Source organism: Barbus barbus (genome assembly GCF_936440315.1).
Source record: "Barbus barbus genome assembly, chromosome: 20".
Lineage (NCBI taxonomy): Eukaryota > Metazoa > Chordata > Actinopteri > Cypriniformes > Cyprinidae > Barbus > Barbus barbus.
This window is the reverse complement of record NC_136748.1, coordinates 10,791,613-10,808,450: the sequence shown is the minus strand read 5'-3', so window position 1 is coordinate 10,808,450 and position 16,838 is coordinate 10,791,613. Positions and strand designations below refer to the sequence as shown.

General features: G+C 36.5%; 1 protein-coding gene across 2 annotated transcripts; it reads left to right on the top strand.

The window, feature by feature from the left end:
• Window positions 1–8,066: 8,066 nt before the first annotated feature.
• LOC306885939 (MAP3K12-binding inhibitory protein 1-like) lies at window positions 8,067–16,573 on the top strand. Of its 2 annotated transcripts, XM_079442765.1 has the most exons (10): window positions 8,067–8,231; window positions 8,479–8,595; window positions 10,053–10,256; window positions 11,110–11,206; window positions 11,495–11,560; window positions 12,060–12,212; window positions 12,315–12,412; window positions 15,893–15,963; window positions 16,088–16,126; window positions 16,234–16,572. In XM_079442765.1, the coding sequence occupies exons 1-10, from the start codon at window positions 8,079–8,081 to the stop codon at window positions 16,286–16,288; spliced, it is 1,053 nt and encodes a 350-aa protein (XP_079298891.1). In that variant the 5' UTR covers window positions 8,067–8,078; the 3' UTR covers window positions 16,289–16,572. The 2 variants fall into 2 exon arrangements, with proteins under 2 accessions (XP_079298891.1, XP_079298892.1); XM_079442766.1 differs by lacking the exon at window positions 15,893–15,963 and having other exon boundaries at window positions 16,234–16,573.
• Window positions 16,574–16,838: the final 265 nt, after the last annotated feature.

Here is a 16,838-nt window from a genome sequence, read left to right as displayed (position 1 = left end):
TTTGTTATTTCCCCTTTTGACCCCAAAGACACTTAGGGGAACGTAACATGTGTGAGGAGTGAATGTTTTTGCTGCTGTGAGAGCAGCTAACAGTAAAGATCTTTGTTGGACGGACAAGGTGAAGTCCCAAAAGTCATTCATGAAAAAATGGCGTGGAGTCAAACATATCTCAGTACCCAACAAATATGATAGGTCCAGTGAGAGCTGAAAAGTCCAAAAAGGTGAAAATGCAAAAACGTGCCTAAAACTCCTTGGGAACAGAGATTACATTTAGGAGAAGACGACAGATTAATATAAAAAAGTTTAATTGGAGTCAAGTAAACCCAATGCAGCAATTTCCAATGAATCATTTGGTGATTAGGGTTTTTAGAAGACAATTTAAACCAACCCCATACCTGATCGGAAAATAAAACATGCACATCCTCATTAAAATCCTTAACCCAAACAGTAGTAATAGATAAAGGTTTGTATGAATGCTCAAGAAGAAAGAGATCGATGACTGAAGCAGAGGAGGGAGATTCCTCAGAAGGAAGGATTAGTTTGCGCAAAGGGTGAACAGGCAGTTGAGAGCTCCAAGGCACCCCATACGCCCGTAGGGCCGATCTAATACGCAAATACATAAAGGAGGTGCATGGCAGATTATATTGAGTTTTAATATTCTGGAAGGATTTTAAACCACTATCATCATAGATATCTCCCAGAGTGTTTACTTTACTATGAGTCCATTGCGGACAATGAAATGGAGTACTGCCTGACAAAAGGTTATTATTGTGGAAAATAGGTGAATGCCTATGCCATTTTGTAGCTAGTTGTGAACATCTTTCAACATCCCTCCATGTGGAGAGGAGGTGGGTTACAATGGGACCAAACCGAGATTTACACTGCCTAAGCGGAACTCCCGAAAAAACAACATGCATCAATTTATACGGATAAACAATAGATTCCTCAATTGCTCTCCAAGACACAGAAGCGTCAGGATCAAACCAAACTGCTAAAGGGCGGAGGAAAAAGGCTTGAGCATACAGTCTAAAATTAGGGAAAGAAAGACCTCCATGTAATCTACGTCGTTAAAAGGTATTCAGTTTAATACGAGGATGTCTCCCATCCCATATATACCGTGAAACACATGCATCTAGTTTGTTCCAGTAGCCAACCGGTGGAGCGAGAGGAATCATGGAAGAAAATAAATTAATACGTGGGAGAACATTCATTTTAATCACCGATATACAGGCCTGAAAAGAAGTAGGAAGAGGAGACAATTTTCCAAATCTGAGGATACTTTGGCTAGAATACCATTATAGTTTTTTGAGACGATTTCCTGCAGGGAAGGAAAAACATCTATCCCCAAGTACTTAAAGTTTTGAACCAATGGAATAGATATAGAAAGGGACATGGAATAAATTTTAGAATTGAGGGGAAGTAAACATGACTTACTCCAATTAATTTTAAACCCTGAGAGATCCAAAATGGTCAAATAAATTCAGCACATGAGGAATAGAATGTGACGGCTTCTCATAAAAACAATAAGATATCATCAGCAAACAAAGAAATATGAGTTTTCCGTATATTTATGGGAGAAATAGTTTCAGATTGTCGGACCACTTGGCTTCCAAGGATAGGGCAAATAACAGAGGAGACCTACCTCGATGTATAAAGAACGGGTTAGATGCACCACTAATTTTGACATTTTTTGTCGTAATGGTTTGTTGAAAAACTTTTTATTTTTTGGTGTGCGGCAACCTAAAATTGTTGACTTTGCCCACCTGGTCATCCCATAAAACATAACGCAGGTGTAACTGAATTTGGATTTGTTTCAATTTCAGTTTTAGTTTGAACTCTGTATCACCAACCGAGTCCAAGCGGACGCTTCAGGTTGTTGGTTAAAACATGCTGTGCAGCAGTTAAAAGTAATCCAGACCTAAGAGGTGCTGCTTTTTTAACCCCCCAGTGATCTCCTTGCACCCGGCAGACTAAACGCCCCCCCAGCAGATAGCCCCAAACACAGCCCACCCACTTGCTCATTATTCCGGGCTGCCCTCCGACATGACACGGGAACAAAGTAGGCGTTAAGCCAAATTAGAGCCGGGATGGGAGTCATCAGTAACCCGTTATCAGTTAATAAAGGGAAACACATGCGGGGCGATACACAGAAGCCGATCAATAGCGCGCTCGGTCAATGAGCGACTGCTCACAAAAAAGAGAAATGCAAATCAATTAGAAACCTTGTTTGCTTCGGGCCCGCTCAGTCTATTCCCAGCAATTACATGTTCATTAAAGCTAATTTAACCGGGATGCTGCCGCAGGGACAACAACAGTTGTTTGTTGCTCCATCATTATCAAAGGCAGAGAATGACAGCATAATGCGTTATAGCTTAATGGCGACCGTCCACAGGGAGATTTCCAATTATGTGGTTTATTAATTTTAGGAGATTTTAGGCCAACCCCCCAAAAAGCGACCTTCAAAACAGGCTTTTTTAAAGATATCAAATGCGTGCCAAAGGAATGGTCTTGGTCATTTTAATTTTAATTTAATAATTTAACAAGTACATTTTTTCTTGACAAAATCTCTGATCACATATTCACTTTAAATACAAATAATAATAATAATAATAATAACACTAGCTTACAGTGGTTATCAATCACTGAGTGCAAATTTTGCATGTCTCCCATATCACCAGCCTGTTAGCAGAGGCTCCGACTCCTGAAATAAGTGTGTCAGATTAAGGAAGGCATTCAAAATGTGCCAAGGTTTAGATCTTCTTCTCTATATCATCAACCTTGATTGAGGATGACATTGCTTTTTCATTTCTGCATCACACTGCTGGCATGGTACCCGTGGCACCAAACCACAACTTAAATATGTATCCAAAACAAGGAATGGAAAGGGCTCCCTGACTCGGCTGATGAAGTTCCTCTGCCCGCTAAGACAACAAACACTTCAGACACCTTCAGATACACCAGTTTGGCAGTGAACACGTGTAAGTTTGAATCAGCTCTTTCATATTATAAGAAGATCTTTGCCAAATCGACTGCCGATTGAGAGCCATTTTGAGTAAGCATACTTGACATGAGCTATGTATAGTGACACGCTGAAGTTTATCTGATGAATGGTAAATGAAAGGGGTTAAAGCTAAAATCATCCACATGATTGCACGGCTGTTCTTTCCAGGAAAAAAAGTCTGCATGGGGTGGATTCATGGTGGCAACAAAATGCATTTATGAATTAGAATGACTTCAATCAGACTGGAATAGAAAGGAGCATAGATATCATAGATGTGAAGGCTTTTGTTCATAAGTATGTTGAGTATTTGAGATATTTCCATTTCAGACTAAACCAGACTATACAGGATATTCAGTTACAAAACTGTCAGATAAGATGGACATTTGCAACAACTTTTCATTATTTCACAGCACCAGTCTGCGACTTAAATAGATCTGTCATCATTTAATCAACTGTTCAAACCTTTGACTTTATTTCTTCTTCAGAATACAAAGGACTATATTATGAAGAAATATTGTTTTGTGCATACAGTGAAAGTCACTGGAGTCCAAAACAACAGTTTTGACTTTCATTATATGAAAAAAGACTTATAGGTTTAGAACAACATGAGAATGAGTGAATGAAGAATATTTTGATGATCCCTTTAACTGAAATTCTAATTAGACTAATATACGCATGACCTTCTGATGACTGCGGCCTTTATGCAATAATGTAATAGCAGAACTTGTATTAGTTGCAGTTTCATGCACTTGCTTGTGGGGTCTTTCTAAATTTTCTCATAAAAGAGATTTATTTCAAGTGTCCACACTTTACAATGCTGTGAATAGCTTTGTAATGATGTACAGTGTGTCTAATAAAGCACATTATGATAATATCTAATAAAGCCCAACATGCTCCACTTGATTTGCTACTTCATTTATGTTGTTTCGGTGTGATTTAAGAGCGAAACACAGTACCCTTCGCTTGCTGCTAATGCTGACATTGCTTTTTTGTGCACAATGAACGGTCACCTGGGGCCATCACATGTAACTTAATATTTTTAAGCTTCTCATTGACATCTCATTCACAGCCTCGTGTTTGCCATCTTGCAATTTCATATACTGTATTACGGCGGTGGTGTGCAAAGACTTTTTTTGCCACGTGATCACGCAGACCCCTGCCCCCGTTTTCAAGCTTTTGGCCCCCTCCCTCCCGATTCCAGTTAGCTTCCTAGTGCAGGACCGTGGCATGCTGTGTTTTGGCAGAAAATCAATAAAGGGGAAAATCTGCTCTAATCATCCGCACATTTACCATCACAATCAACAATCAAAGCCAAGACCTGAGTCTTTATTTGTAGGCCTGAGCTGCCCAATTTTCCCACTGTGAAAGGCAGGCTAAATTAGAACCCTTGGTTCCTGTTAGCAGCTCTTAATGGCTCTGATTTGTGAACTGCTAAATGAGGTTATGTAAATTGATCCTGAGTGCAGGCAGGGGCCCCCAGGTGACAGGTGCAGCTTCATGTGAGCGCGGGCAGAGGGGGAGTTATGAGACAAGGAGGGAGAAGACTTAGCAAGGCTGCAGGAGCAAATACCCATCAATAAAAGACAACAGTATTAGATGGATTTTTAATTAAACTCTTAAAAAGTACAGTTGACTTTCATTAGCGAAGAAATAATTGTAATGTCTGCTAATTGTTTGTGTGTTGACTTCAAGACAATGTAGCTAAGATGCTTCTACAAAATCGACTCATTACACAAGAGAGGAAAATGGCATTAAATCAATTGTTTTTCTTTGTTTTGTTGATCAATTGGTTTTTCTCCTCACCACATGTTAATGTTTTTAAAGATGCTTCGGTCACACGTTATTTTATGGTCCAATTCTCACTAATAACAAACGGTTAACTACTATGTTTGCCTCAATAAACTCCTAATTTGCTGATTATTAATAGTTAGTAAGGTATAGTTAAGTTTATGTATTGGGTAGGATTAGAGATGTGGGATATGGTCATGCAGAATATGAGAAGAGTTCAGATGCAAAAGCCTCTAAGTGCCATCTGAAATTTTCTTCAAAAATTAATATTTTTATCAGGCTCCTATGTGAAGGTTCAGTAATTTCACTTTAAAGCCAATGAATAGGTTCTTTTTGTTGCCATTAAAGTGAAATAACTGATCATAAACATAGCAGGCTGATAAAAATGATCATTTTGGAAGAAAATTTCAGATGGCACTTAGAGGCTTTTGTATCTGAACTCTTCATGTGTTTTATAAGTACTAAACAGCCCATATGTTAATAATAGGCATGCTAATAAGCAACTAGTGAGAATTGGTCTCTATAGTGTCACAGATGTTTCTTATAATGTAAATATAGGATAAAAAATGTCAAAGTAGATGTTTGAACTAGACTAGAAAAAATGTTAAATTAGCTCTCATCTGATAGGTAGTGACCTAAAAATGGCACACAGGTCTGTTATGATAAAGTCTGCAAAATAAAGGCTAATGCAATGATGATTATTAAGCTTATTAAATAAGCAAAAATGTATTTAATTTAAGGGCAGAAAAAAAATCCTATATCTTTTTTCATGTCAAATGTGTCCAGACCAGCCCAATGATAATTTAGTAAATTCATCTGTTACTTGGTGAGCTAAGCCACATTTTTAAGCAGTTTTTTAGTATAGCTGTTAGTTTTATGCTTCGCACGAGTCACCTTTCAGAAAACTGGACAGTACATCATTTACATTTTCATTTCTATTATCCTTCCTACAGCTCCAAAACTAGAGCATGATGCAACACCAAGGTTATGGGTTCGATTCCCAGATAAAGCAAGAACTGTTAAATAATATATAATATAATAATATATATTGATAAGAGAATCAGTAAGCTGTTCTGTAAACAAGAAATTATGAAATAATGAAGCACACAGACAAGTTAGAAGTTGGAATACTGTGACTTTGTTCATCCTTACAATAAATGCAATACATTCACAATGGAAATGTTCTGTTACCCCTGTATCGTTTTATTTCTGTTAAATGTTTTTCTTCTGTATAAACTTCACAGCATTTCACAATGTTGTGCTCTTGTGTATCATTTCAGTAATTTCTCCATGATTTAAAGAGAAAACATCCATACCGCATGCAGAAATGTTGCACAAAACATGCTGCTTAATAGAAACATCAGCTATGTATGTCAGAAAAATGTTGTGAATGCATGCATTCGGGTACCTTGAGGTTGCTTTGAAGAAATGAAACATGGCTGACAGGGCTACTTCCTTTCTATTAAATCTGATCACTATTTGTACAGCAGATATAGATGAAAGCACCTGAGGTCACTATTACATATTAGGTATGTCTTAGATATTTTTAAATTGAATGGTCCTCTTCCTCTCTGAGGTTCTTAGAGACTCCTTTTTTTTCATATGCTCCTTTATGCTGTAGTGTAAAACAGAGAGAAAGAAAGGACGAGGTACAAAGGCAAAATAAGTTTTACTAAGAGATGAAATATAAATATGAAATATGAATATGAAAAATATTCCAGTATTTTGATCAAATAAATACAGCCTTGATGAGCATAAGATACTTATTTTAAAAACACACACAAAAAAAAAATCTTAATTACAAACTCAACCAGTTGTGTGTGTGTGTTTTATCTATCTCACCACTTATAAAACCACCTTATTTGAATCATATTTACAGTAGAATATTTCTAAAATATAATAAACTGAAAACCTAGTTTCTCCAAGTAGCCAACCCAAGGCACCTCTCTTCATGTGTCCTGCTGCGTGGGAATATGTTCAAACAGCCCAGAGTGTAAGAGGATGTCAAGTGTTACAGTTCTCTTCCAACTGGAGGAATTAAAGAGCGCCACAGAAAGGACTGGAGCTGAAAGGTTTGTCTCCAAAACCCTTCCTAAAATGATTAACCCTTCCAGAAGACATTACAGGGTTCAGCACCGAGCACTTGTGCTTTGTCATTGATGGTAATTGTTCTTTTTCTCAGTTGTTGCGTTCACCAGTCTCCTCATTGTATGGAAAAAAAGAAGAAAAAATGTATGAATAGACGAGGGAGATTTTCCCACACTTTCTCGGGACAGAAAAGAGCACCATTGTGAGCCGCTTCCCATCCCTATTGCCCTTACACTATTGTTAGACAGTCAGTATTGCTATAAACGGGCAGCCTGCCTTTCAAAACGCTCCCTGGAAGAAAAACTTTGAGTGGGGAGCACAATCTGATAAATATCCCCTAAAGTGTCTGACGTTGAATATGATGGATACTGAAACGATGTCAAAACCCTTCAATTTGTCTTAAAAGTCACATTTTCGGCCACAGTATACAAGCTCAACTGAGTTGACACTGCTTTGATTGACAGGGGAAGTGATTAACAAGAAGAGTGACGTTCTTATGACCTTGACTACACTGACCACTATAGAAAAGGTAGGTAGGCCTATACCATGAATGATAACCAGACGACTGCAGTCTAAACAAATACATTAACACTGGTCATTTTACCTTATGTTACAGAATGTTATATTATATTTGACACAGAAAGGGTTATAAAATGTTGTTTATAGCCTACTTTATTTTAAAGTGTATTGAGTAAAATAACAACATGCACTTGGTTTAGGGTAGTCGATTAATCATGCATAAATGAGTGTTATCACTATAAGTACATGAAACATTTAACAAGGTTATATTAAAATAAAGTGTCATAGGTCTATCATTATTATAACTCCATAGCCTACTACAGTATATGCATAAAAAGGGAAATAAAGTATAGACATTAATACAGTACTTAAAGGTTTTAAAAAAATGTGATGGGACTACCATTGTATTACCTTGGTACCATGTCTAAAAAGCAAGGTGCATTTTATTATTATATTTTATTATTTTTTCTTTTTACAACATAGATGCATTGGCTAATGTGGAATAATAAAAACACAACAGAACGTGAACATAATAATACATGTTAACTTTTAAAATTCAAGTAAAATTGCCTTTGTTTTGATTTCGCAAATTTTGGAACCACGATCCTAAAGGAAGTGAGGTCATGTTATACAGGAGCGCGTAGTCCAATCAGCAATCAGCGCTGCCGTCAGGAGCGGAAGTATGATGGCGGCGGACGGAGACAGACGCGGTGCGTGTGCTGGAAGTAAACAGGAGCAGCGCAGCAGCCAGGTTTCACATCATGGAGCACACCGGGATGTATTCAGAGACTGCATTGGCTCTATTATCCAGTCCCTCGCGGAGTTTGGCGCAAAGGTTAGTGTAAATAAGATGCACGTGCTTTAAAACAGGGTTGGGAAAACCGGGATCGTATCTCTTAAGAGCACATTACAGTTATTGTAGTGGATCATTTGAGTATTATAAAACCTGTAGACTTGTTACCAAAGTAACAAGATCACCCATGTCCTGATTTGTGTTCTGAGCTTTTCAGTAGAGATGCTAATCAAAAGCAAACTGACGATTTAGAAGCAACAACAATAAAACATTTTCTCTTGTTTTCCAGTTAAAAGTGTGTGATAAAGTGTTGAGCATCAGTGCCAATGTCAACAATGTGACCATCTCTGAACTTCAGCCATCTCAGGTGTATGTCTGTTTACAACAGCACATCTCCAAACTACAGGTAAACAATGATAGAATACTTGATTCTGAGTGATTCATTACAGCATCCTATTCTCTATAATGACTGCTGAACTGAATAGGCTAATAGGCTAGTGTTTTTAATCATTGTTTTATTGCCATTTATTTATTTTATTTATTGTACTTACATTATTAATATTATTATTATTTCACATTTTCATTTACTTTAATTTAATTTTATTATTTAATTGTTTTTTTTTTTTTGCTGCTTAGATGTGTTATGGACCTTACCCAAAATAGACACCTCATCTATCTATCTATCTATCTATCTATCTATCTATCTACAATAGATAGACAATGGTTGTACTGTTGTCATCAATCAGCTATTTACAGTACATCTACTTCTCACAGCTTTGCTTGAATTGGTGAAAAAAAATGGTCCTGAATTAGTTGTCGACCGATATTGTTTTTTTTTTATTTGTTTTTTTGTCAATTTGTTTGTTTTTGTTTTTTGATATAAAGACAATATTATTTTTATTTATTCTAATTAATATTTAAGAAATTTGAAATAATTTGAAAATGATAAATGTGAAAAATTTATATTTTAGATGAAAACTACTTGATTCTGTAATCCTATTACAGTATTATTTATGTTTCACAAATAAAGAAACATTTAAAAATATATATAAATAGAAAGGAAGTAAACACTGTTCTATCAGGTCTATCAGTAATCTGGGAAGTTTGTGTGCATTGGGAATTTTATTTTTTATTTTTTTACACAGGTAACACTCATTTTATGTACAGCACACAGTGAAAATGACATGAACAGGACAGTGGGCAAATCGACCACTGTCCTGAATAAGGCCTATAAGACGGAATATGTGAATTAATTATTGCAAAATAAACCCTGATGCAGCAAAACAATATCTTTCTCTTTCAGTACAGAGTTCTGGTTACCCTGTTAGGATTTATTTTGAGATGATGATCAGCTGACTGTACATTATCCCATTTGTGACCCTGGACCATAAAACCATAAGACCATCAAATCTTAAGTAGCAAAAATCATTAGGATATCCTATAGTAAGTAAAGATTATCTTCCATGAAGATATTTTGTAAATTTCCTAGCGTAAATATATCTGAACTTAATTTTTGATTAGTAATATGCATTGCTAAGAACTTAATTTGAACAACCTTAAAGGTGATTTTCTCAATTTTTGTTTTTGTGCACCCTCAGATTCCAGATTTTCAAATAGTTGCATCTCGGCCAAATATTGTCTTATCTTATCAAACCATACATCAATGGAAATCTTATTTATTCAAGTTTCAGATAATGTGTAAATCTCAATTTCACTAATTTTACCATTATGACTGGTTTTGTGGTACATGGTCACATATTTGTTTGCCTAAGCCATAATTTGTCATTATAGATACACATTGGAACTGAACTATCAGTGGAACTATCTGTTATCACTTTATAATAAATTTTTTGATTCTTTCAGTTAGTCTCTGAAAATCTGAAGCAAATGGTTGAGTTTGAAGACCACTCCAACCCAGGCAGCAGTGACAGGAAAGAAACAGCAGATACATCTGAGCAGATGGTGGTTGACGCAGAGCATCCTACTTCTGACCACAGCATTGTCCATGAGGATCGTAACAAGACTCAAATCAATGATAATGTGCAGATAAAGGCTGCTAAATCTGAGGTTAAACATCTCTCAAGCATACAACTACACAAAATGTAGAAATATTTTATATATGTTTATAAAATATAATATATATATTTTATAATTTTTTTTAACCTTTAACCACAAAGAGGAGTGAGCATAATGACACAACTTTCATCACCCATGTCATGTTTTTATGCTGCCAGTGACAAAGGAATTCCATTATATATTTATATATTATATGTGTTGTCCTATTTAGTTGAACAGTTAGGCTATTATTGGTTTTATTTGTATGTACCAATAATTATTGTTGGACCAAATATTCCCTTTTTGCAAGTATTCAAGCCATCTCTTTTCACAAATGCAATTAAAGTTGAATGTTTGCCAGTGGCTATTTATTATTTGCATGTAATCTGCCTCAGTTGGTCAGTCATAAAGAGTGTGAATTGCTGTCTATGGACAGATAGTTGAGAATGAATGGAAGGCTCCTTCACCACTGCTTTCCTTCAGAGAGAAACAAATAGCCACCCGCTTTGAGAGTCCTGAGAGAGGTCCTGGTCCTTGCAACGTTATGAAGTGGATGTTCATTACATGCTGAAATTGCATGTGGGCGAAGGACAAGGAGGCCCTCATTTTTATTGCTTATTTATTTACAGTCACTGTAATAAAAGGCCCAAGCAAATCACAACTATCTGAAATGGTTGCGTGTGAGAAATATTTTGATTTTTGGAATAATTGTGTCCACTGCGGTCACTTGTTAGTCATGCAGCCTAGTGTTCCTCATTATAACTAAACAGCAAAAAAGAAGACAGTTGATTGATTTTTTTCTTTTCTTCAATAGCTCATCAGTCCGACTCTCATTGCTCTCTCTCTCTCTTGCTCATTTTCTCAGGTTGAACGAAGGATATCTGCATTTATAGAGCGCAAACAGCTGGAGATCAATGAAAACAATGTGAGGGAGTTTTGCAACGTGATCGACTGCAATCAGGGTGAGAATGGGAGGGCACTGGTGGCATGGGGGGTGGTCAGATGGTTTACTCTACAATTGCCAATGTTTGTAAGAGTGCTGATTTCCACAGGTGTGAGGTCAAAATATACCCATCATTTACAAACTAAATCTTTCAAATACAACCAGGTGTTAAAAGCTCTTTATTTCTATCAAATCAGGTCATTTGCTTCGGACATTTGCAGGATGTTTACTATTGCATATGTGTAAGGCAGTGATTAATCAATTAATCTGCAAATTAACAATAACTTTTTTCCTATGTGGTGTATAGAGGACAGCTGTGCAAGAACTGATGCAGTATTTACACCATATCCTGGTTTCAAGAGTCATGTCAAAGGTTAGGCTCTTGTTCAATCTTGTTGTATGGAACCTCAAATCTGATGTTCAAATATATATATATATATATGGGTAGTTGACAAAAAAATTGGATTGTGTCCTATGGTGTGACAGCAAAAATGTAGAAAAACAACAAACAAATAGCATGAGAGAGGTTTATCTTCAGTGTTAGAGGTATTTTTATTTTACTTGTTTTTACATTTCTCCATGTTTTGTTGAACTTTCTATTCATCAAAGAATCCTAAAAGAATGTATCATCATATTAGGATGATTTCTGACAGATCATGTGACACTAAAGACAGGAGTAATGCACATTGTTAACAGAAATTTTGTAATATGAAATGATAGTAAATACAGAAATATAACTATATATTTTAATATATACATGTATACACTGTGTGAGTAGTGATTAATGTACTTGCCCTCACATTCTAGGCTAATAATAACAGGATGATCGGTTGATTTGTGGAGCATTAATCGGTGTTTGTTTGCTATTGCAGTGACGCATGTTATAAATGCATATGGACCTCAAACCAGAGGGACACACGCTGAGCTGGCAGACCAGCAGCAGGAATCCATCAACAGAGACTGTGGAAATCCTGCTGTGGAGGAGAGGCTCCAGAACATGGAATCTCACCTTAAACTTCCACCAGGTATGTGAGATCAATAGAAGAGCATTACGAAGTTAAATGTCCTAATGTTTCACATGTATGCTGACAGATGAATATTCTACTGTTACTGTATCTGTACTGTAGCAGGTCCAGTTCCTCAAAGCGTTTATCTGCGGCTAAAGAAACTTGAAGATCGAATTCTGGAGCTTGAGGGTCTTTCCCCAGAGTACTTCCACTCCACGGTAAGTGGTAGGAAAAGAGCGAGAGAGAATGTGTTGTGTCCTTGTTTGTTGGAGGAGTGGATGATCAGATATTGAATTAGTTTGTTCATCTTAGCAGTGTCATTCCACAAGTTCCACGCTCTTTGAACATCCACAGTATCTTATGAACACTGAGAACCACACATTGAGGGATTTTGATAGGGAGTTGTTTTTTTCTTCTTCTTTTTCAAATGAATCACAACATTAATAAATGTATTCAGTCTTCTAACATCGTGTTTATGTATTCTAAAAATAGTAGAGAAAAGTGGTTAAAAAGAACATAGACATGCCACTGGAGCTCTTTTTGAGGCCGTTGCTATTCTGCTTTAAAATGACAGTTTGTACTTTTTTGTCTTAAGAATTAATCTGAAGACTAAAACAGTGTCTTACAAAGTGATATTCATTCAAATTTATATCGGCGTTTTGTGATATTAGTAAAAATGAATTAAATTCAATAAAACTTAATTGCACAGCTTGACAGTTGCACTTAACTGGCATTAAAGGGGTCATATGACGTTGCTAAAATAACAATATTTTGTGTATTTGATGTAATGCAATGTGTTTATGTGGTTTAAAGTTCAAAAAACACATTATTGTTGCTCCTCTATGCCCCACCTTTCTGAAACGTGTCGATTTTTACAAAGCTCATCGTTCTGAGGAGCGAGGCGTGCTCTGATTGGCCAGCTATCCAGTGCGTTGTGATTGGCCGAATACCTTAAGCATGTGACGTAAATGTTACGCCCCTCACCGTATTGTGATGGCGTTTCCTAACGCCAATGAGACTAAAACAATAAAACCCATTACAAACGAAGCATTTGTTGCATCCAGTGGGGACATAATTACAGATTATAATGACTTATACTGTCTTTTCAACATTACCATGTCTGCATTTGTGATTGGAGAAACAACAAACAACAAGCACTACTCTACACTGCTCAAAACGCGCATTTGAATAGTCAGTAGCAGAAACGTACTTACAGGCTGTGAGTCAGAAACGCCAGACTGTCCTTATAAAGTTGGAATTGCCCCACTTTATACAAACAGCCGTTGTGCAAGCCAGTATTGTAGGCTACTCTCCTGCCAGGTTCAGGAAATAGTCTTTCATAAATTGTGCCCCACACACTCGAGAATTTGCATGTACTGTTCTGGAACAGTGTTGTCAATACAACTTAACCACTGATTTCTAGAAGCCCAAACAAAGTAGTTTCGCTTTCACAACAAGTGTATCCACAACATGGCGCCGGCGGCAGCAACAATACTACAGCGAGAATAATAGTTCCGCCTTCTTTCATTGCGTATACATTTGGGCGGTGTTATGCAAATCTCCCCACATCGTGACGTAGACATGTGGGAGCGTGTTTTAATGAGCCGTTTTAGGGGGGCGTGGACAAGTCTTAAGTTTTATAAAGAATATCTCTTTTGTTTTGAGACTTTAGTCTTTGCAACTTCAGGGATCTTATCTATGCACAAACAGCTTGTAACACTCCAAAGAGAAAGGAAAACTTGAAATCGCATCATATGACCCCTTTAAGAAAAGAACTTGAAAATGTGTCTGAAGAAGCGAACGCAAAGATACATATCATTAAAAAATGTCAGGATATATAAAGAACTGGAAAAATAGATGCCAATCTTGATATATCCTGATTTCTGGGCCATATATAATTGTTGCTCATTTTTTAAAGAGAATTTGCCCTCATTTATTTTGAAGCATGATGATTTCACCCTGACCTTAACCATTTATGTGGCAAATTTGAGTGCAGATTGTTTTATGTATCTGTCACAGTGTAATACAGGCTTTGCAAAAAGTCTTGCTTAAGACAAGCACTGTTGCTCATGTCTCATGCAAAGGATCATTTCTTAAAGGCACAGGATCAAAGAGAGGGTGGTGCACTATACAGTACCATTCAAAAGAGTTTTTCCTTTTTTTTTTCTTTTTTTTGAAAGAAAAAATTAATACTTTTATTCAGCGAGAACATTAAGTTGATCAAAAGTGACAGTAAAGACTTCTTTCAATTAAATTCTGTTCTTTTAACTTTCTGTTTATCAAGGTATCATTAACAATATAAACTGTTTTCAGCATTAATGATGAGATGTTTCTAAGAAAATCAGCATATCAGAATGATTTCTAAAGGATCATGTGACACTGAAGACTGGAGTAATGATGCTGAAAATTCAGCTTTGCATCACAGGAATAAATGACATTTTTATATAAATTAAAATAGAAAACTGTTATTTTAAATTGCAATATCTCACAAAAAATTTTTTTTTTCCTGTATTTTTTTTATCAAATAAATGCAGCCTTGAGCATAAGAAACTTTTATTTAAAATTTTATCTTACTGATCTCAAACTTTTGAACAGCACTGTATATATATTTATATATACAATGTATTCAGACCCCCTTCACTTTTTTCAGTTTTATGTTGCAGCCTGATACTACAATTGTTTAAATTATTTTTTTTTCTCATTAATCTACACTCCGTACCACATAATGACAAAGTGAAACTAAATTTTAGAAATGTCTGTAAATTTATTAAAAATGAAATATTGTATTCACTCAGTTGGTGCACCTTTGGTTGTAGTGCGTATTTCACAACAGTATTAATCAATTAAATGCTGCCTTGATGAGCATAAGCGACTTTAAGACATTTGAACTTTTGAAAGGTAATTTAAGTCTATGCCAAGGGAAACGATTAAACGCTAAAAATGACCTCTTTATGGTGTTAGACTGAGTTTGACCACTGGCTTCTCTGTTTGTTTTTACACTGTACCGTACACGTCCTTGTTACGCTGAAGATTTCTCACTTATGTGTTTCCTCCTGCGCTCATGACAGTCGGCCGGAGAGTTCTTCAAAACCATTAAAAGCTGATATGAGTGATATTTTTTTCCCTCACTTCAGAATTTGTTATCCCTGTCAGATTGTAGCCCATCAAAGTTAGCTGAGTAAGTGCTCTTGAACCGTTTCTACGCCTCCTCACACCAGCTTCGCTTAGTTCAGTGCTGGGCTGAAAGCTAGCTGATTTCCATGTCCTTAACAGTGTGTGTGTGTGCGTGTGCGTGTGTGTGTGTGTGTGTGTGTGTATTGCCTGTAAAGTGGGACATTAAGTGCCGTCAAATATGCTGATCTTCTTAGTTTGTGGCGCAGCTTTCAGTAAGTCGAATGAATTAATTGAACTCTGCTGACCAGGGTGAGCAGATATCATGCATCTGCCAAGTGGGTCCATATGCACACTGAAAAGTGATTAAAATGAAGACAAATTATGGGTAATAGATAAAAAGAGATGGACAGAATAAATGAAAGGGCCACTGGGTGACAGAAAGAATCCCGATGGCCCCACTTAATACTGTTAATCAGTGCAAGTCTATGGCGGTTCGGCTCTGTTGGCAGTGATTGAGTGATGCTGAAGGACAGCTCTGTCTCTGTTTCATACTCTAATCATGTGCCGTTTCTGTCCACTTACAGTTGTCCTTGGTTCAATTTATTGTTTTGGCTGCCATTACGTCATGCCCATTTTGTGAAAACAAAACAGCCATGTAAGAGACTTTTGTTTAGTCTGATATGGAGATAAATGCTTTGCCATTTCATCGAATGACGACTGATGTGCATTGTTCATATAAATCGGCAATAAATTCATGCTTTTATTTCTTTTTACCTCAGAATTACTCGCACAAACGACCTAAAGCTTCAGTGTCGCAGGTAAGTTCCATTATTGATGCATTTGTGTATTCATGAAGGGAAAAATATGAAGGTCCTTCTGTTCAATGAGAGCGTATTAGCTGATGAAAACTTCCTTGTTTTCACAGCGCTACAGTCTCGCTGAGCTGGATGGGAAGATCAGTGCCGTCAAAGCTGCCTTGATGAAGAAATCCAGCGAGTTCCAACCCACAGACGCAGGGGAGTTTTCATTCTGACACGTGGACTCTTGCATTCAACGTTTTTTATGCCTTCTCATTATGAGTTAGATCTTCTGTTTTGGTCGTGTACAGAAATGTGATGAACATGGATTTCAGAGTAGATTTGGGTTTTGTGTGCCGCTGAATATATAAATATCTGTAAAATGTACGTTTTCTTTTGTCATGTATGTTTACTATGTACATCACTTATGTAAATAATAAATAATAATAAATTCATGCATCCAAATTAATATGCTGTTTTTTTTTTTTTTTTACATTCCTTTTCCCACCTTATTCATACAGTCCAGTAATTTTCAGAAAATACAGTATATCCTCTGAACGTGTAATGTGTTTGCTTGTGTACAATGAATTTGGAGGCTCAAAATACTCAACATCTTTTCATTAAATAGAAAATATCACGTTGAACTCTTATTATCAAACTTAAATTGGAATATAAATGGTCTGCAAGGTAGTTCCTTGAGGAGTTGTGAGGAATTAGCTCCCATGTTATATAG